The following is a 22,250-nucleotide window of genomic DNA, read 5'->3' as shown; positions in this document are numbered from 1 at the left end:
GTATTCTGCGCGCGCACATTAATACGGGAGGAAAAGCCTGTTCCTCTTGTTCCTGTTGTATCCTGCTCGCGCAAATTAAGTGAGTATGTACCGTTTACCATGCACCCTTTTTTTGATCTTTCGACTTAAGATCTTTCGATTTTCGATCTTTGCCTTCTGATATTTGCGTTTTCGGTAATTTCACATTCCGGCTCGTCACGGAGACCGGTAAAAAATATACCTGTATTATGCAAAATCATTTTTTTCTTTTGAAAAATGTAAGTTTAATTATTTCACGACACAACGAATTCAAACAAATAGAACAAAGACAAAGGAAAACAGCTTCAAAGGCTCAAAATAAAATTGTAAATTGTCCCCTTTCTCGAGAGTGAAATGTAAATAATTCAAACAGTCGAATAGACGAATTTAATCGCATATTTACGAAAGCGATAAGACGTTGCAAATCGAAAGCGGGAGGGAACAAGTAGGTAGTAAATAAAGAGTAGGCGCTATTCGCAATAGGCGACGGTTCATGGCCGACATTGGTCGCTATCGACGAGCAGCTGAGTCGCACGAAAGTTATTGTACATTCGTCGTGAGGCGGGGCGGCCGCGCGCACCGCCGCCTCCCGCTCTGTTCCTGACTGCTCCAGCCCCTGCTCTGGTCTTCTCGGCTCGACGGCGCCTCCGCCCTCGACTCGCGCCCCCGGAGACTCCGCCCGCGCCCCTGCGCCCCCGCCGCCGTCATGTCGTCCCCCAGCGCTGGCAAGAGGCGGATGGACACCGACGTCATCAAGCTGTATCCTACGAACAGACGTCGACGCAGAGACCCCCCCCCCTCACCCCCCGCTAAACCACCTCCAACACCCCCGCCCCCCGCCACGCCCCGCCACCCGTCAGCTGACTGTCAGAAGCGAGGACTCCCCCTCCGCCCCCTCCCCCTGCCCTGCGACACCTGCAGTCATAACACTCGTAACACAACAAAGGAGCTCAAACTATTTCAAATGCGCCAACCATTTCGCCATTTCGCGACAATATAAACAACATCGTTCGTCGTGCGTGTTTATTTAGTTGTACTCGTGCCGATTCTTTTTGCCGATCGTTCGAACCGTTTCCGATGTTTTCCGAGCGCTCGAATTCGACGTGTTTTTTTTACTAGTTTATTTCGAATTCAAAACAATTTTCTTTTGTTGTTTTTTTATTATTATTTATTTTCAGCGTTTCTTTTGTTTTTGAGCGTTCGCAACTTGCGAGCTGTCGTCTCAGTGCGCTAATCGTTCAAACTTACCCTTCGACGTCTTATTGTTATCGACACCTTTGCACGGGGCGGACGTCTTTTCAGACGCCATCTTGTCCCGACCTTTTTTTCATTTTGCTTTTAGCCAAACCTGCGTGCATTTCGCGGGTCCGACTTTGCGAGCGTTATTTGGCACGAATCCGGGCTGTGCCGCCGTTCGATATCAGCGCGCAACTGAATTATAAATGTGCGAATATAGTTTCGAATTCTCGAACGGGCCATCGCTTTTCCGGATCGCATCGACAGGGGGAACAAAGGGCCGTAACCGTGAGCCCTGCGACCCGTACGTTTCGATTGTGTTGCGATTGTTTTTGGCCGAAAGCGTCAACTCCGCGTGCACGTTGCGAATCCGCTCTTTATCGGATCGGGGCTGCCAACCGTCGACGTGCGAGACCTTTCACTTTTCGTCGGATTGAGAAACGCCGTTCGCATTATCTTACGCGGTTTGCGTCGTTCCATTTCGCACTCCTACCATACGAATACGTGTACGTGTGGGTCAAGATTTGATTCCTTATCGCTCGTGCACCTTCGACAGTGCGCACTTTCGTCCGAAAGCTCGATGTTTCAGTGTCGCCAACTTGATGCTGAGTCGCGAAATGCACGCTAGATTGGTTTCGAAATTGTTCTATTGTACGGAAATTCGATACTATTGTCTGTACTCGGCATCAGTTGCGGAACAACTATTCCAATACTACAGCATTGTAGTTTTGTTTATTTTAGTGGTAATTACCTCTTTATAAAATTGATTTGAAATATCGATTAATGAATCATTAACCGTTTGAAGGCTAACCAACGCCGAACGGCGTTTTGCCAAAAAGTCCATGGGCCTGAAAAACGCCGATAGGCGTTGTATTTTGAGCATGTACAAAGGAAACAAGAATACTACCCGCTAAACCTCTCTAGGTAGCATTGAAAACAAATTTTCATTAAACATAGGTCGTGTAAATGTTTATACTGGTTTACACCGGAATTTCTGAATTAATATCCATAGAATTTCCCGATGGAAATCCCTAACTGCCGAGTATTTTAGATTGTGAGCAAACATTTTAACAATGAAGAAGATAAAACTAGTTTTGGAAAAATACATTAATTAATAGACTTATTTTGTTCATTTTATATTGTTGCAATATATATTAGAGAGTCTGAACACGCCTTTACCAAACTCAATATCTTCGGCGGTAGTTATCTAGGGTCTGTTTTGATTAGCTTCAATTTTTATACCTGCTTTCTATTGGATTTCTAAATAATTTTAGTTGAAAATACTGCCGAAATTTTCAGTGTAGTGGACTTTCAACAGAAAATACGTCAGCACACAAAAGGGTTAATCTAAATATGTAGTTATGAAAAACTTATGTGGGAGCTACACCGTCCGATTTCTTGGACCAATTTGGTTAATTAACATTTTTTTTAATTTACTGAATATGAGTATAATTCCCGCATTGGTCAAAAAATGTCTGTTTAATCGATCAGCTGATTATCAAGTGCCTAAAGTTTGCTTTCATACACTCAACTCGACGATCTATGGCGAGTGTATGAAAGCAAACTTTTTTTCTACAATTTATTAGCCACTTTAATTTTACAGCTAAAAAATAAAAACCTTGTGACATTGAAAAACATTATGCCATCAATATTTGATTTTCATTTTTAAATACGTTTTACTGTTCGTAAATTATATTCACAATACATCTTCTTAGGGCGCAGACACAGACAGGCACGCAATGTTTTGTTTTTTTAAGATATTTTTGAAAAAGCTAAAAAAATGCTCGAACGAATATTATATGCCAGTGATTGATAACGATGATTCCAATATTTGATGATATGTAGGAGAAAGTTGTCGAACAAACCCCTGCGATGTAAGACGTTTTTCACCGCATGAGGCCAAGAACGCGCCCGTGCCGTTTGTATTTGTGCCTTTTTTGTAGGTCTTTCCCAATAGCTACTGATCAAGTTGTCATTTTCTTTTTATTAGTACATCTTTTTCTTTCAAGTTTTTTTTGTTATTACATGTTGATGTTTGCATACAGCATAATATAAAAAACCTATTTATAATACATTTTATAGGTATTTATATGTTATTTTGACTAAGGACTCCTCAAAGTCGACGATTTAAAGCAGATTATGTTCAGGTGATCTCTGTTTATACCTGCAGGGTATAGACATCTCATAGAAATTTATTTATTTAACATTCGGGAGGCAGCAAAGGCGATAGACCCAAGGGGTTTTCCTTATACATATAAATAAATGAAATGAGAAAAAAATAACAATAATAAAATAAAAAAGTAAACAAGAAAGAAATCCAAATAAATAGAAGAGTTAAATGATACCTAAAAGAAAACGAAAATAAAGTAAGAAATGAAGATATTGGAAAAGAAGAATTATAAAAATGCCATTGATATTGTTTTTGTTCATTATTAACCGATGGCAATGTATTGTTTTGCCGTTAATTGGCGGTATTGCATTGTCTCAGTTCAAGTGTGGCCAATAAATATAACATTTCTCATAGATAATTTAAGAAAGATAAATTTTCATCATATGAAAAACAATCATTCGAAATTTTTTACGAAAATGAGTCGAAAGTTGCCTCATATTTTACTTCCCCAATAACAATTCCCTTGAAAATGTGTATCTTCCATGATAAATCAATGCGAATATATGTACATACGTACATAGTGTGCTTTATATGTCTAGGAAGAGTTCTGCTAGCATTTTGCGCACGCGACGAAACAAGCTGGCTCATCACTTTTCACATATACTACATAAAATTACATCAGGGAAGTGCTAGCTCTATTATTAAATTGTTGGCTGATTTAAATTGAAAATGCGCTCGTTTCGCTAACATATGAATAACCGTGAATTGAACAAAGGCCGACTTCGATCTCAGGTACGAACGAACATGGAAGAGAATCGACCCGTCCAATGTTTTATTCATACATCGCATTAATTATAATATTCATTTCGAGTTTGGTACCCACGTTCGCGATCTTATTATATACGGGAAGAGCACAATACATACACACAGTAGAAACATACTCGTATACGCTTTTGGGAAGAGCAGATGTACATATTGTGTATAACAACATTATCTATTATCAATTAGCAAGCACACGATAATAAGCCTGTATGCGTTAGTTAACAAGCGTTATCACTGGTATTAGACTTCGTATTTTAAAAATATGTTGGTCTTTTTTTTTAATATTTATTATATTAGATTATGCCCAACAGTGTAGTATGTATGTATGATAGAATTACTGAATCGTCTTTTGTTATCATGGTATTGTAAGGGTCGATAGATATTGCGCATTGTGAGATAAGATGATGTGTGAAAGCCGTTGTTTTGCATTAACCACTTGATCGCCACGCGTTTGTAGAAACCGATTCGATTATTTTATTATGTGTAGTGACACTACCTCTTGAATGGGTCTGGTTCACTGCATCGAAAGTCGAAAGATCGAAAAGAATGTATGCATGGTAAACGGTACTATGTATATATAATATATATCAGTGGCGTGCGGTGAAATTATCTCTCTTTGTCGTACAGCCTTACTTAATGTGCACGGGCAGGATACAAGAGGAACAGCCTGTTCCTCTTGTATCCTGCTCGCGCAAAAAAAGAGATAATTTTACCGCACGCCACTGATATATATACCACCTGCTCTGTGTATGCATGGTAAACGAACATCGTCATAAAGATTGCGATTTTTTGATTTTCGATGCGGTGACGGCCACCGCTCTAGAATATATCACAAACTAACGAAAAATATTGCCTTTTTTCAATTTCATTAGTATCACTGGATATTTTTAGATGATACTGTGAAGAAACCAAAATTAATTTCGAGTCATAGCCTTGGATACGAAGGAGCGCGCACCGGTGCGCTTATGGCGATGAAGTGGTAAATTATTTGTATGACTCGCTAAAATGGTGGACGATTGATTCCTTTGTACACTTTGAAGCCGAATTTACGTGTCATTTGATTATTGCTTTTCAGTCAATCGACAGTGCGAAGTTTGCTGTTGATGACACTTAAGATAATTTTCTTTAAAAAATGCTCTGAATTAAATTTGAATTAAATGTATGGATATATATTGTATGATAGATATGTGTAGGGAAAGCTCAAGTCTGCTATTGTTTTAGTGTCTGGCCCGCATCGAGCAAAGCAAAGGGTGCGTTCACCCTTCGGACAACAAAGGCACCGAACTTTGGGCCCTGGTGATAGGTTGACTACCCCTGCATGTAGTCAAACGCATTTTCCGCGTTTTCCTCTCCTCCGTTGTGTTGTTGGCTGTCTCCTATTACCGTCTCGCTCTCTCCCTTTACTGTGTGATGGAAAGAGTGAGATGGAGATAGGGGAGTCGTCGTGCACACAGATTGTGGCTACCGTTTTTGGACCACGTGGTTTATTTGTGGCTAGTTTATCGACACGGTTTTTAATGCTTTTGTTGGTTGTGTGTGTGTGTGTTTTGTTGTTGTTGTTGTTGTGTTGTTGTTATCGTGGCGGTTTTGCGTTGCGTTCTATGTAGTATGTATGTAAGTGGTAGCGAGCTTTTACTATCTACGTTGATGTAATCTGTTGTTAATCTTGACAGTAGGTATGGTCTGTTTTGAAAATGGTTTTGTTTATATTGTGATTCGGTTCTTGTTTTTTAATATGTTTTCGGTTTTTTATTATTTAATTTGATTGATTTTCTTTCAAAAGAATTCTCACTGCTGACATTTTGAATTTATTATTAAAATTGATAGATTTTTCAATTAAAATATTGGATGTTTGTTATTCTACTTCTGTACTATATTATAACAACGCGTAATTGCGTAGATTTTTTTGTCATTATTTGAGAAAAAAATTGCTATGGTACATTTTTTATTGTTGAATACTCAAACGGCTAAAATACATTGAATTCTTCATTCAATTTGGTTCGTTAGATGTATTTCGTCTCAGTTGCCAATCAAAAAACAAATTCTATTTCTTTTTAATTAAACGACTTTTTCTTAGTCTTATTTTTTTATTTATTGTTTTTTTTCACGTTAATTAAAATATATAACGATATTTCCTTAGCGGAAAGTTCTTCCCTTCGTTATTTATAACTAGCGATAGGTCAGTTTGAAATATCATCGGGTACATTAAAAGAATAACATTTTAATAATATTATTTTTATTATATGAACAAGCAAATTTGTAAAACTGTAATCGAAAAATGTTTTACTAATATTCGATTTTAACATTCTTTTTCTTGTTTATTAATTAAGTTCACAATACATTATATATATATATATATATATATATATATATATATATATATATATATATATATATATATATATATATATATATATATATATATATATATATATATATATATATATATATATTTATATATATATATATATATTATATATATATATATATATATATATATATATATATATATATATATATATATATATATATATACATATATATATATATATATACATATACATATACATATACATATATATATATATATATATATATATATATATATATATATATATATATATATATATATATATATATATATATATATATATATATATATATATATATATATATATATAACAAAGACACTTGAATTGTTTTTATGGAATTTGATAATAGTCCTTTGTAAGATGTTTTTAAAAGGTTTATATTTTTCATTCCACCTAATTAGTTTGAGCGCACGTACGTACGGATGAAATGTCAGTGCGAATTGATTAATTCGACCAGTTTCAACGGTGCCAGTCAATCGGACCTTTCTTTCGTTCTCGATGATTTTTATTATTACTATTGTCTCATCACCATTTTTTGGTTAGATAAGTGAGCGATTGTAAAACGATGTAATAATAGTTGCGTTGTGCGTTGTCCACGAATAGTACACACAAAGCAAAACGGCGAGCGTATCAAAACAGGTTACCGCAAACTCCGAAGCTCTCCTCGTCGAGTTTCCGTGACTCGATCTCGCTTCACGTTCACGTTCGTCATTGATGAAAGCCATCGACATTCTATTATATTATATTACGTTATTATACATACAAACGTATGCATGTGTATTTCATTCGGTCGAAAACGGTTCTCAAATCGTGTGTCTGTTCGCTCTTTGTCGGGACGGTCGTCAACCCGTGGCACGTGCGAAGTTTCGTCGGTACTTTTTGGCCAAATTTGTTTATCTCAGGGTGCTCTTAAGGCTGAGTGCACAGTGACGCGACGCGACGCGAGAGGAGACGAATTGAAGGTGGCCGGTCGTTGATATTGCGCACTCTAAATATTGACACTTAATATTTGGTAGTAACTATATTTTGTACGTTCAATGTTGACATTTGTTGTTTTTGTGTGTTTGTACTAGGTTTTAGATAAGTCTGGAGGATTATGGAGAATTCCGTTTCACGTTGATTTTTGTTTTGAATATTTCGACCGCTCTTCTTCTCTTTTGATTGCAAAACTCGAATGAGTTGAAGCTCAGTAAGAAAATCGGAATTAAAAATAACTTTAAAAAATTGATCTTCACTGTATACCTGGACCTAAAAAGCGATCTTGCTGTATTCCTGACTATATTCAAGCGGATTGAGCTTGATAGTCACATCTAATCGACATCTTGAGTGTTTGTCAGACTTGGTCTTATGTATTGATAATTTGACAGTGTTTTGGTTAGCTATGTGCTCAATTGTCATCGCGACGGCCACGACAAAACCTATTGACTATCTGCGATAATTTCGTCTGTAAACATTTTGTCGGGAGCGTTAAGTCGTTGACCGTTATGACATGATACCTGTGACAGATTCGCATAATAATTATAATTTATATAAAAAATGTAAATGATGTATGTGGTGGTTCATCGACAAGTATGGAGAATAAAAAAAACAATTTTAGAATAATCAGGAATTATTATATCAATTTGATTTCGATGATGACTTCGGTTACGATTACGATCATAATTGTTGTTGTCTGTTATTATTATACATATATCACTTTATTTTAATTCATGTATCAATTCTTTTTCCGAAGCCACCTGTTGAAATATAAGTATACGATATTAATACTTGAAATAAGAGCGCGAATAAGCGAATGAGACAACGCGCGATTTGGTAGGGGCGATAGAGATAGTTGGCGTGTTTTTGCGTACAGCTTAAACTACAACCACGAATTTTCGTGCACTGGGACACTAGTAGCGTATAGAAAAAAATCATTCTCGTTATTATTTTTTTTTGTACATGGATGTCAAAATTTAAGATTCTTAAACCATATCTAATTACATTACAAGTTTTCAACGAGCCTTCTCAAAGTGCATTGTTCACGTCGCGCTTCATTGCATTCTAAATGTAAACAAAAGAGCTTGCAAATTGAAATTCCTCTACGGGCCAAAATCGGCCTGTGGGCCAGTTCTATGTAGTTCCATGCGGGTCTTTTTGGCAACCCTTCATATACATGGTCCAGTTCTACCAAAGAGTATTTTCCAATCGAATGTCGGTTCTGGATCATGTCCCGAACGTCATATCGCGTGCAGAGCTCGCATCGCAGATGTAAATTGACGTATTTTGTTCCTGGGTACACACGTATAGGTACATTGTAGATGTCAGCTCGTTTTCCGTTGGGCGTGCGATGCGCTCTAAACAAGGCCAAGTCAGGCCGCCTAGGGCCTGTTGACCTCATTTCAGCTAATACAACACCGAATTACACGCAAACTCTTGCATCAATCGTACGTGTCCACTTCCAAACTAGTTTTACACTTTTTAGTTTCACCTTTGTTGTCATCATCAAAGATCGGCGTTGGGATGATGTTTTTGGCACAAAAATGGTTCACTATTATCAACGATGCTTTTTTGCTTTCTTGCTGTGTACAGTAATGGAGGAGTCTGTTGTTATTTTAAGAGCACCGAGCCAACGCCTAAGTCTAATCATAATTATTCAGGGTTTGATGGCGCGATTGTTTTCGCGCTTTTCTTATCTCTATTGTCGTCAGATTTCGTCGCCGTTCGGTTCTATTTGGGTGTGAGTGTGGGTTGTTTGTTGTTACGTGTTTGCTTTGTTGCGATTCCCATTGTAATTTATTTTTTTTTGGCCATGAAACACTTATTTTTTGTGTTTGTGTTGCTGGTATCGTGCGTTGGAGGTTAAAAGGGCTCGCGGTTAAATATCTGTAATGCGAGATTGCATCTTGGAGCTCGAAATGCCAAATCTCATCTAAAAAAAACTTGTTTTTGTTTATGTACTTAATCCGTGAAGGGACACGTGATCCAGACTAATGGACTCCTTTGGCGCTTTAAATTTTTATTCCTCGATGCGGTGTTACACAGCATACCAACCTGAACCCGAACCAAGCATGCCAAACTTCATCATTCATGTATGGCCTCTTGGCTTCGAATACTAAATCACATATTTATGGAAGATTTTAATTGTTACACGTAAACTTTGTTTTTGTTTTAATTGTTATAAATAAAATTGTTCGGATTATTAATTTTGAAATTGGAACGTTTTCGCTCGCGTCAGCTTTTGACTTGTTCGCTTTCTCACATCCGCGTCTGACACATCTATTATTAATTGGTAATAAATGGTTGCGCCTTCAATGTGAATGTTTTAATCGCCGAATGATGGTGACTAAAACATTCAAACGTAATTTTGATTTAGTTTCTATTTTTAAAATATTAATTCTGATATATATATATATATATATATATATATATATATATATATATATATATATATATATATATATATATATATATATATATATATATATGTATGTATACATAAAAAATAATTGAACTTAGTTCTGCAAAAGGATCCAATACGTATTATTAATATTTTATACACTACATATGTAGTATCAACATTAGCAAAAAAAAAATATTGTTGCCTATAAAGTTGCCGTTGTCAAAACATTAAAGACTTTATATTATTAGTAAATCTACAACAGATTGTAAATATGTCAAAAGTCGCCACTATAAATGTGAAACACGTAGCAACATGTTTTCTTCAAAAGTGATAACCTAGTGATAACTAGTCATCGGAGCCTGAAGGGCCGTGTATTGTTCAAAGGTTGTAAATGCATTGTTAAAGGTTTGCCGAACAATGGATAGCACTGTGACTATCCTACCTCTAGTGATAACTAAAGAGTGGACCACCTTTTGCGCCGTTCTTTGTTCATTTTTATGATGAACTTTTTTTTTATGCTCTAGCTTTGTAGTTTGCCCTGTTTCCTGGAAAATAGACCCAAAACGCCCTATTTCCTAGAAAAAGCACGCTTCCGGTCTTACCTCTAGTGATAACATTTTTTTTTGGTTTGCCGCCTCATATATTAAATAAATAAATATTTCTTGGAGTTGCTACACATCAGTGGAAATTTAATATGACAAGTTGATAGTTGTCTATACTAGAACCCTATACTACCCGGGACATAAAATAAAGTCCGGGGGATCCCGGGAATTATCCCGATCCCCACCGCGGGTCCCGAGAATTAAAAACGTCCGGGAAATCAGAAACCCTATTCTATACCTCTTACAATTTCTCAAGAATATCGAATACATTGTGACAAACCCGCACAGCACAGCCCCGTCAATGCCGCGCAAAGTAGAACTACAAGATTAAATAAAAGCCGACTTAGTTGATTCGACCGACGTTGTTGATGAATATTTAAAATAATTGAAATATCGTATTGTAATACTATTTTTAGTTTTAGAGCTATCAATTTGTTGTAATGGTAATAAATCCCGAATATTTATTCAAAACGCTATTTAATTTATCCGTTATTGTATAACTTTGAAAAAGTGTGTAGCCTAATTAGGCTCTTGCGAAAACCTTTTTTATTAATGTTGGGTCTACGTGACTCCCATGTCTAATTATGAGTATATTTTAATATTTTTTTTGTATATGAAATATAATACAGAAAAATTTACTTTTTTCCTGCTCGGCTTTGTCAGCTCAGCACTGTCGTGCGCCGTTTTGTTGGCGCGGCATTGTCTCGCGCGACTTTGATGGGATGCAATTAGCATAGGCCGGCGCGACCCTGCGCACCATTTGTTCATTTTTATGGTGAACCTTTTTTTTTGCTCACTAGCTTTGTAATTTGCACTGTTTCCTGTAGAAAGCAAGCTCCACCGCCGAAGACTAGCCAATAGTAATGGCCCATTACATATACATTAGGCACTTAAGTCAGTTAAGGAATTGTCTAGGCTAGGTATATGAAATATAATACCCAACTTCTAATTTCAGACATGATCAAAACCCTTCAACGCTTCCGATAATTTTCTACATAAATATAACTGTAAACATGTGGTAAATCATACATAAGACTCGTCCATGTCTCTATCTCCCACCAAGCGCCGTGTGTTATAAAATACGTAATAGAATTATCGGAGGATAATCTATTCAGCGGATTTTGCAATTGGAATTGTTGCGAAAGCTCGGTCAACAAATTGCCACCAGTCTTATTTCTCCAACTGTGGGGTTGCTGTTGTATTTTTTTTTTGCGAAACACCTGTTCACATTTACCAAGTGCAGTTTTGGGAAGCGGTGTTGTAAACAAAAAACGCAAGATGGCCGCGTGAATATTATTAGCCATGTCGTTTTTGTGTGCGTCGTACGAGCTCACGCGCTTTTCGAAACAAGAAAATATGTTGTTGAAAAAAAATTGTAGTAAATGGATGAGAATCTATGGTTCGTTCGCATTGCTAATGTGCTTAGCTGGAGCTAGCGTGTGATAAACGTGTTGCAGATTAGTCATTAGCGAAAATAAAACGATGCATAAAATTCGTCGCTGTTCTAGAAATGTTGTCTCTAGGTCCCAAATGGACCGTGTTTTGGGAAACTTTTGCCAAGTATGTTCGGTATCGAATGTGGAGTCCTGTAGTATCAACATTTGGGTGAAAGTATTGAGTCTTATCAGTTATCACTTATCAGTGTCGTAATGCTCGAGTAAACATAGTCCAGTCGTTTCAAGACATGTTGACATCAACATGTCTTGAAATTTTATTGTTGATCTATTTAGTAGATTTTTCGTTCGATACACTTTCGAATGTCAATTTTTTTTTGTAGCTCTCTGTCGCCATCTTTTAAACTCATGTATACATAGCTTGAGCTTTTTTCGTCGCATGTGGTCGGTACGTTTTTGGTACATTGCTTAGTCCTTTTAGCTGAAATAAGTTGGCCTTTTACCGTTTTAACCCCATGTTAATGTTTTTTCATAAACGTTTTTGTTGCGTTGCTGCAACTTTTCTTCACGTCGTTTTGTTTCACGTTTGTAATAGGAAATTTCTTTATTTGTGAACACATCACTGTTGTCATTTGTTGCTGTTGATCCCTTTATATAGAAAGGAAATAAATGGTAAATTATGTTGTCATACATCGAACTACATATCTCTTTTGCGTACGTTAAACACATACCAACATGTTTTGAAACTTGTTGCTTTCGTATTTGTAACTTATCGATTTAAATTTAAAGTTGAAACAAATGTTGACGCAGTTGCTCACAGTTTGGAATCAACAATTCGTTTGTTTTTATTGCATTGCTGCAACTTTTACTGTTTCACGTTTGTGATGGAATAATTCTTTTTAATTTGTTAACTGGTCAACATATCGATGTTGCACATCTGTACATATACCTTCATACAAATTCAGGCAACAAATTGACAAATTATGCAATGTATCGAAATATCTCTTATTTTAGTTTAACACGTAGCAACATTGATTTGGTTGTTTCGAACCCTACTGGTGTCGTATTTGGAACTTATCGATTCAAATTTTAAGTTGAAACAAATGTCGATGCAGTTGCCTCATAATTTGAAATCAACATCTTGAAAGTTCGTTTGGTTTAATTCCTTTTTTCCTGTATCTCACGTTTGTGGTGGGAAAATTATTTTTAATTTTTTGACTGATACATTGATGTTGCCATTTGATCATCTTGACCTTTATACAAACTACGGCAACAAATGAAGTGTGCAGCCGAATAAAGATATACATACATATGTTATACTTTTATCATTTTACAGGAAAGCCGAAGAACAAAAGTACTAATGCGCTCTATGATGAATGATATAACAATAACGTAACACACATATCTTTATTCCACTGAGAAATTCATTCCCAATCACGAAGCATTTTGAACCCATTCCGCTTACATTTGAGACTAATTGTGAATGCAGATCGGTAGAGGATGATATTTGTTTTATTTATTAATAGAAAAACACTTGAAAAATTGTAACATATATCTTTATTCGGCCGCACGCTTCAAATGACGAATTGAATTCAGCATTTGAAATATATCTTGTATGAATGTTAAACACGTAGCAACATGTTGTTGTTGTTTTGCAACTTATTTCTGTGTGTTTTTGCAACTTAATAGTTGATTGAAATTCGTAATTGAAACAAACGTTGATAGTCAGTCGCTAAGCTTATACATATGTATAAGCATGATTTTGAGTCAACATTTAAAATATTTCTTGAAAATCCATTTGATTTTATTATGTCGCATACTTCTCAATTATTATTTTTTTTATAGTTTGTGAAATAAAAAATGTACAAGCGCTGCAACACCGTATTGAATAGTTTTAGCATCGAAATTTCGTGACTCGGAAACGTATGGAAACAATACGACAATTACGAATTACAATAATAGTAACAACAAATAGAATGGTCTGGTATGCTTTCGCACGCTCGCAGTTTTATTATTAAAATCGATTCAGCGATTCTCGTTTCCTACAAAAAGCAACTCGGTTACGGAGAATCTGTTGCTAATGCCAGGCAATTGCTATGCGTCACTAACCCAGTTACCTAGTAAAAAAAAAAAAAAACTAACCTGACCCAACGATTGTGTAGATTCGCATCTACTTTGCCATCTTTTGGCGTTTGCGTTCTACTTTACTGCCATATTGTATGTTTTCCTTAACATGTTTCTTATATCAGTATTGAAAGCAAGCACGAGGTGACCATACTAGGAGGTCTGAACGAGTTCTGCGTGAAGTTCTTTGGCCCGAGAGGCAGTAAGTATTTTTTTTTTTATTAATCTCGCATTTGTAAATTTTTCTTATCGGTGCGAAATTGCATCCGATTATGTAAAATTGAAAATCGCATTGTGGATTTTAGTCGGTCTCGGTGATGGTATGTGCGGAATTTGTAATAATAATATGTTGGGTGAAAAATGTGAAAGTGATTGTTTCAGTTATGAAATTGATCTATTGCAAGTTTAATTTTTGCAATTGTAATTCTAAATTGTGAAATCCGAGCGTTTTTATTTATTTTTTGTTTATACTTTCGATGTTTTGTTGCTGATAGTTGATTAATTAATGTCGAGTACGAGTGGTGGAGAAAGTGTGTCGTATTTTCATGTAATTAATTACATATAGCAGATTTGCAAATAATCTGTATGTGATACTCGTCGTTTGATTGATTTAAATAATTGAGACAGTTAATTGATTGAAAAGTGACAACTTGTAATGCAAATTATTTTCAATTATACTACAGCGTTTAATTTAAACCGTTTTTAAATGTTGCAAAACACTTTTACCAGTTTCTTTTTTTGTTTAACTGTATTATAATTGAAATTAATTAACATTACATGTGAAAATTGGAATTTGTGGATGTGATTGATGAAAGTTATTCAGTTTTTTGATCATAAATCCGAAAACAAACATAATTGATTTATGTTAAAGCCATCGTAATGTGTCATACCAGGCCCAATCATAGGTGGAGATCATATTCGGACTCATTCAAACATTTTTATGGTAACTCAAATTATTTAAAGCCATTGAACATGTATTGTTCGCATTCATCTGGTGAAATGAGTCTGATTTACCAAATTATTTATAATTTTAGTCAGGCCTGTCTAACTATCATCGCGACAGCTACATACATTCGAATCTGTTACAGTCCAAGTGTTTATTCCGGTTTGTTCATGAACATACTAGTTTGTTCATACACGAACTATTGGTTTTAGTTTAAGCGCTACCAGTCTAAACTTATCTTCAAATAGACTCACCAGGTTTAACACGTGAAACTTGTATCTTTCAAAATCTTTGAGATGTCAAAATGCTAAGTATTTAAAATGGAAACCACATTACAACGTTGCTATGATTTCCATTTAGCTAATTTTTAAAATATTGTGAACGATTTAGATTACTTTAAACTTATGCCTAATGGTTTGTATTTATTTTATTTTTTTACATATGTATATACCAGGAAGGCCTTACAGATAACCCCAATGCGCCTTCCTGGCCAATTACAAACATCACAGCATATTTTTTATTATACAAGTCGCTGAATTACGAGACACTGAAAAACTCGCAAATTAACGAGACATCTATGAATTGTACATCAATCAATCTCAAATATTGGTGACATAGTAGGTAGGAAGGATATTTAGCCAGTTTTACCGGGAACCGTTTCAACAATGAAATCAGAGAAAATTGGCAAACTCTGATAGGAAACCATCGACCTGGAGTCACAAATATCCAGGTCTGACCAGCAGCACTACAGATATAGTCAGAAAAATTCTTTTCAATCGAGGTCAGCTCATGGGATCGAACCCGGCGCCTCTCGACGCTAAGCAGAAGCTTAACGACCGAGCTATGCTGCTGGCTATGAACTCCTGGTATGAACTAACTAGTATGTTCATGATAGAACGAAATGTACACTAGGACTGTAATCTATCCACTTATTGTTGATTTTTTTGATCAACACTAGAGAAATGGATTTGATTCATAGAAATGAATTTTTAATTGTTTTTTATAATTTTAATATAGATACTTGTTCTGCAGAAAAGATCCAATCCACATGTTTAATATTTTGATCAGCGTATAAAATGCTTGTAGTGATGTCAAGTTGCATGTGAAAGCTACAGTGTATTGATCACTTTCACCTGAAATATCAAGCCAATGGATATGCGCGTTATCTACTTGTACTATACGTTGGATCCTTTTTGCATAACTCTAGCACCGTTTTCAAATAATATTATCAAAATTATATAGAAATTAATTATTAATTGTTTTTTTATGAGTATAACTACAAGTGTAAATGTTTTTTTAGCGCCGTATGAAGGAGGAGTATGGAAAGTTCGGGTCCACCTGCCCGAACACTACCCGTTCAAGTCACCGTCAATCGGGTTCATGAACAAAGTGTACCATCCAAACATTGACGAAGTTTCCGGGACAGTTTGTTTAGATGTCATCAATCAGGCTTGGACTGCTCTCTACGGTCAGCTCACAAAAATTATAAATAAAAATAATAATAAATAAATAATAATTCAAATCACTAACCGATGCTTTCTATAAAGTCAATCACGGACACCGTATGTAATCACGAGTGATACATGTGATGGAAGATTCATAATATTTATATCTATATATATACATACGTATATTAAATTTGTATTTGTGATTATAAGAGTGTCTTTTGAATTCAGTGAATCGAAGAGGGATCATCTAACTAGCATTAATCGATTGTTTCATTGGCATGTCTTTCATTGTTTGTGATTTAATATATAATATAAAAAGCATAACGTACGTGTAGATTCATGATCGTTTGTCTAAAATGATATTGTCGTCGAGTGTGCTTACTTTTTTTTGATGTCGATTTGTGGAGCATCAGTAGACTTGTTGCAATAGAGCCCAATTGTCAGTATTGTTTTTGCTGTAATTATTAGACTGATCAAGACTATTGGTTGTTAATATGTCGGCAGACTTGTCCAACATATTCGAGTCGTTCCTGCCACAGCTGCTGACCTATCCGAACCCGATAGATCCGCTCAACGGTGACGCAGCCGCCATGTATCTCCACAAACCGGACGAATATAAAAAGAAAGTATCAGGTATATACATATTTTTACCACTCCTCCTATTGTAGATTTATAAAACTATATATGTATGTAGGTTATGGGTATTGCATTCTGGTGGAATTTTAATTTCAATTGATAATTTGATTGTTCAATTGATTGTTCCGTTAGTCAATTGTGGCCATCTTGATGGTTTTAAATTTTAATTACGCGAATCGATTGTGTTGTATATTATTTACATTTAATACTGATTTTGATTAAACGAACTTTCAAGTGTGTTGATTGTATTACGTTGTGATTATATTAATTGATGACTGTGTCGATTATCAATTACTTTAATGCACAAAGTGTCCATTATATTCAATGCTGATAATTTTAGTGTGTGATTGAATTAAAAATTAAATTTATTTTGTATATTCATATATGTATTTAAAAGTAGTTAATTTTTAATGCAATATCAGGATATACTTATACATGAGAGGGGTATAAAAGCCTATGTCCACTTAAGTATGTAAATTCATTTAGAGAAAAACGATTTTTAGCGTTGTGAAAGCGATTATGCTGATTGAAATAGAAGCCAGTATTTTATGTTTTTACTTGATGAATACTTTTTATGAATAGAATAAAGCTAAGACAGGATCCAATATTTAATATAGGGAAACAAAATGGAAAAACATACATTCATGGTTAATTTTTCGGTATGTGTGGATATATGCACCTTTACTTCAATACCCCTCATATAAGGTACTGCTTAGGGTTACCGATTTCCCGGACTTTTTCAATTCCTGGGACACGGGACGGAGCCCGGGATCGATCCTGGGACACAATAAAAAAATATTTATTTATTTACAAAATACAAAAAAAATGTAATTATAAAAGTAAACTTATTTAAAGTAGCTTCTTAAGAATACTAAAATATTTTAATGAAAATTGGAAAGCCTATTTCTAGATTTGGTAAAAAAATTTCCAGCAATGTAAAAAATTCTTTCAGTTTCGTTCGAAGTTGGTTTTATTGTTAAAAGGGACGAAAAATATTTTTTTTAATTATCGGTTTTTTCTCCTGTCAGCATGTATATTTTAATTTCTTTTTTAAAGTCGAGGTTATTTTTGTTTACGTTATTTTGTATATTTGTCTTTGGTAACTCCTTCTTTAATTATGCATTCATCGTCAAACACACAATTGTTTCATCTTCATCCGAATCTGAAAGACTTTCTACCATTGTGGAATCGTCAATACAAGAAGGATATACTCGCTTCATAATAGTTTCCCCGTAGGATAAACATTCGCTTTTATTACAACACTCAAGAATGCTTTGTTCGGTATAAAATTAGAATTGATTAAAATTTGTGTTAAAAAAATCAGTTTAGGCTTTCCCTTACTTCGATTTTAATTTTCTATTCTCGGAATAATTCATCGATAAGGTTAAGTCCTTCAGTATTGAGATTTTCCAAAAATAGAATTACAAGAAACGATTTTGGCCAAACGCACAGAACCATTAATGCTCATAAAACCTCCACGTTCGGGGAATGCGCTGTACTTAGTGCTAAACAACAAACCTTTGAGAAGATTTTACAATTCTTTGTGTATTTGATTTATTATTTCCCTTCTTTCAGACGTGAAAATGTTGTAAATTTTCAAGATTTTTTAAAATCCAATTCCCGGGATTCGAGTTAAGAATTCCCGAATGTTTGTGCATTAAAAATTTTAATGCAAAAAAATGTTTGTGCATCAAAAATTTGCATTATTTTCGGTGCATTAAGGTCTGTCATACCTAGTCGGCACGTATCGGCAGCAGCAGGCAACCTGCAAGTACGGACAGTATTCTTTGGTACATTCTAAATGAACGCATTCATACGCGTCATATAGACCTTAATGCACCGAAAATAATGCAAATTTTGAATGCACAAACATTTTTTTTAAGATACTAGTATTTTTTTCTCAATGTAAAGTTAAATCGGACCCATACATAAATAGATTAAGTCGTGGGTTGGTCACATCCGATTTTTTTTTTGCTTTGATATTTGGAATATTTTTAAATAAAATTGAACACTGACTTTATTAATTTTATTTGCATTATAATGAATGAACTATGTAGTAGAAAATGGTACCATTATTACTTCATATAAAATTAGAAACCATTGAAACGTGATCGGGGATCGAATCCGAGTACAAATCAGTCAAAATCTCAAGGTTCAATTTTCTCACGATCACAGTCTATTGCTACTTTGTATAGAGTTAAAAAAAAATCTTATACTCTTGTTGTAATGTACATATTTGTATGCATAAAGTGAATTTTATAGTTTGTTTGTTGTTGTTGTTGTTGTTTTTTTAATTATGTATCTCACACAGTGGCCGTTGTGATTTCAGATTATGTTCGCAAGTTTGCAACGGAGGACGCATTGAACGAGCGGTCTTCCGGCGGCACACCAGGCCGCTCGAGCAACACCAACGGGTCGTCGTCGGGCGACGCGTCCGGTGATCACAATAGTGACAGTGAAAGCTCGATGAGTGATTATAGCGAGGATGAAGCTCGTGATATGGAATTATAACAAAGCCCCACCAAAACTCTCATTTTACACCTCGAAACGCATCACACCACGTCTCACGTTGCCCGAAAATACGAAGCGTACGCATACATCACTAGTATTTTACTCGTCATGACATTCACCGCATATTTTCAGGTTGACGGTAACCTGCCATTGCCATCTTAGTCATCTATTAATCGTATAAATAATGATAAATAATAATTAAATCATCGTTCATTTTATTGTTAAATTTTTGTCTATGTGAAATTCTTATATTTTTTTTTTCGTTGTTTTTATCTACGTCATGTGATTTTATTATCGAAATTGTAAATTTAGATTTTTAACTAAAACAAATGAAATGAGCTATATATATATATATATATAATAAACCTAAATAAATGTAAATTTTTGGGATGTGTTGTGAATCAATCGATCGCTCGTTCATTCGTGTGAAATTCTAATATGATTGTGTTTCATTTTCATTATGATGGGTTTCGTTTATATATTTAGAAATTTAATCTCATAGTCTTATTAGTTGCAATGAATCATTATGTAGTAGCGTATTTTAATTTTATCGCTGTTTATACGAACGTGTTTCAAATTCAAATTCAACAGAATATCCTAAATAAATAAAAATTACATCATCTCTCAGTACATTTATGATTCCAATTTTTCAATGGAAGATCTCACAATAGGGTATATTAGATCTCCGCTTTGAGATGATGGATTATTTTTATTTATTTTTATCTCCTTCATTATCATTTTGTCAAACTTACCGTTGTGGGGCATAATTCATATACATATATATGTATAAGAGACACCATTTAAATAAATTTGTTCAAATTATTAAATTGTTAATTTTTGTAAAAAAAATCATTATAATTATGTCAAACATGATGATGAGATCTTAATATTAATTATTGTAATAACAAATAATGATATATGTATTTGATGTAAGTGAATGGAAAAACTGTGGAAAAAATAATCATTCGATTTAAAATTAGAATTCGATAATACATATTGATATGAAATAAATAAAAATAACTCACCGTGTTAATATAAATTATATTTTAAACATAGGATTTACGCTAAATATATATATATATATATATATATATATATATATATATATATATATATATATATATATATATATATATATATATATATATATATATATATATATATATATATATATATATATATATATATATATATATATATATATATATATATATATATATATATATATATATATCGAGTGCATATGCGATATGTAGGTGAGTGTTAACCTTAACTTTTTTGGCGAGTGTCATATTTTTTTTTGTTTTGATGCATTCATTAACCAATAATGTGTATCGTATATATTTAATCTGTTTACTTTTTACATCAACTGACAAATAATGAAATTAAATTTTGCATAAACGTTATATGATAATTTGTAATTATTATATATTATATTATAGTATTGTTGCATAACTTTTCATTACCGGGCGATAGGATTTCGTTGCTAACTTTTTCTGAGGCTAGTTACGTGACACCGCCATATTTCTCAATTATATTTTATATATATATATATATATAAAGAAAATATTTTGATTGTTTCGGTGGACTTGTAGCGATCTTATGAAGACGATTAGGTGGTCGGTCGGAAAGGAATGCCTAATTTCTTCATATATTTATATGTATGTATTTTGATCTTTTTTTAGTTTCCAATGTATGTGTATTTGATTTAGTCGCTCGCTTCTGCCGTCGTTTCGGTGATGATTTTAATCAGTTTAGCTTTGTTTTTAAACGGTTATCCGATCGACAACGGTCTGAAGTTTCCATCGTTGCGCACGAAGTGAAAATAAATATTATACTTTTTAATAATTGTGAAATGCAATATAAATATTTATAAATACATATAGATACAAATTGTGATAGTTAAGAGTTGGTGCAATTTTCTGTTCTTTTTTTTTTTTCTTTAATGGTAATATGTAATAATAATGTTGTACCTCTCTCTCTTTCTGTGTAATATATAATTTTTCATTTTGCCAAAAAAAAAAAACACATGATTACGATGATAAAATGAAACAAGAGATGTTTATTGATGTGAATATATATATATATATATATATATATATATATATATATATATATATATATATATATATATATTATTATGTATGGTTTAGATCAAATCTAATTTTGGGACCTCTGTAATTCTGTGATAGGTCTCCGTTTTGCCTCTATGACTTTTTACATCACAATCTCATGAATACGTTCTGTTTGAATAATTAATGGTTATTAATCGTGTAATGGTGTAAATAAATTATTAGATGGTCTGTTGACAATGTTGATTTTTGTCCCGATCCACGTACTCGATTTTTGTGAATGTAAAACGTGTATATAGGCATCTCTTTTCAGACCGGCTTTTAACGCTTAAGTTCTAGTAAACAAAAAAAAGAGAAGAGATAAATTTTTAAAGAAATCCGAAGTTTTTTAAATTTTTGGAGTGCTCACGCGCAAGTCGCGGACTCGGCCAATGATGACGCTGTGCTGAAGATCAGGCAAATGTTGTGACCTCCGTCGGAAACTTGACTCTCGGTCGAAGTCCGCGGCCGCGCTCTTTAATCCCGCTTTAATACGAGTGTGTGGTTGATTTTCTAAGACTTGAAATTTTTATTTTCAATGTAT

General features: G+C 34.2%; 1 protein-coding gene across 1 annotated transcript; it reads left to right on the top strand.

Annotated features, from left to right (window-relative positions):
• Window positions 1-513: 513 nt before the first annotated feature.
• On the top strand, window positions 514-20,599 carry UbcE2H (ubiquitin conjugating enzyme E2H). Its single transcript, XM_077431784.1, has 5 exons — window positions 514-777; window positions 14,183-14,259; window positions 16,301-16,468; window positions 16,953-17,081; window positions 19,414-20,599. Exons 1-5 carry the CDS (start codon window positions 725-727, stop codon window positions 19,593-19,595), a joined length of 609 nt encoding a protein of 202 aa, XP_077287910.1. The 5' UTR covers window positions 514-724; the 3' UTR covers window positions 19,596-20,599.
• Window positions 20,600-22,250: the final 1,651 nt, after the last annotated feature.

This window comes from Arctopsyche grandis, chromosome 6 (genome assembly GCF_051622035.1).
Source record: "Arctopsyche grandis isolate Sample6627 chromosome 6, ASM5162203v2, whole genome shotgun sequence".
Lineage (NCBI taxonomy): Eukaryota > Metazoa > Arthropoda > Insecta > Trichoptera > Hydropsychidae > Arctopsyche > Arctopsyche grandis.
Note: the sequence above shows the minus strand (reverse complement) of the source record. Positions and strands in the feature narration are given on the sequence as shown.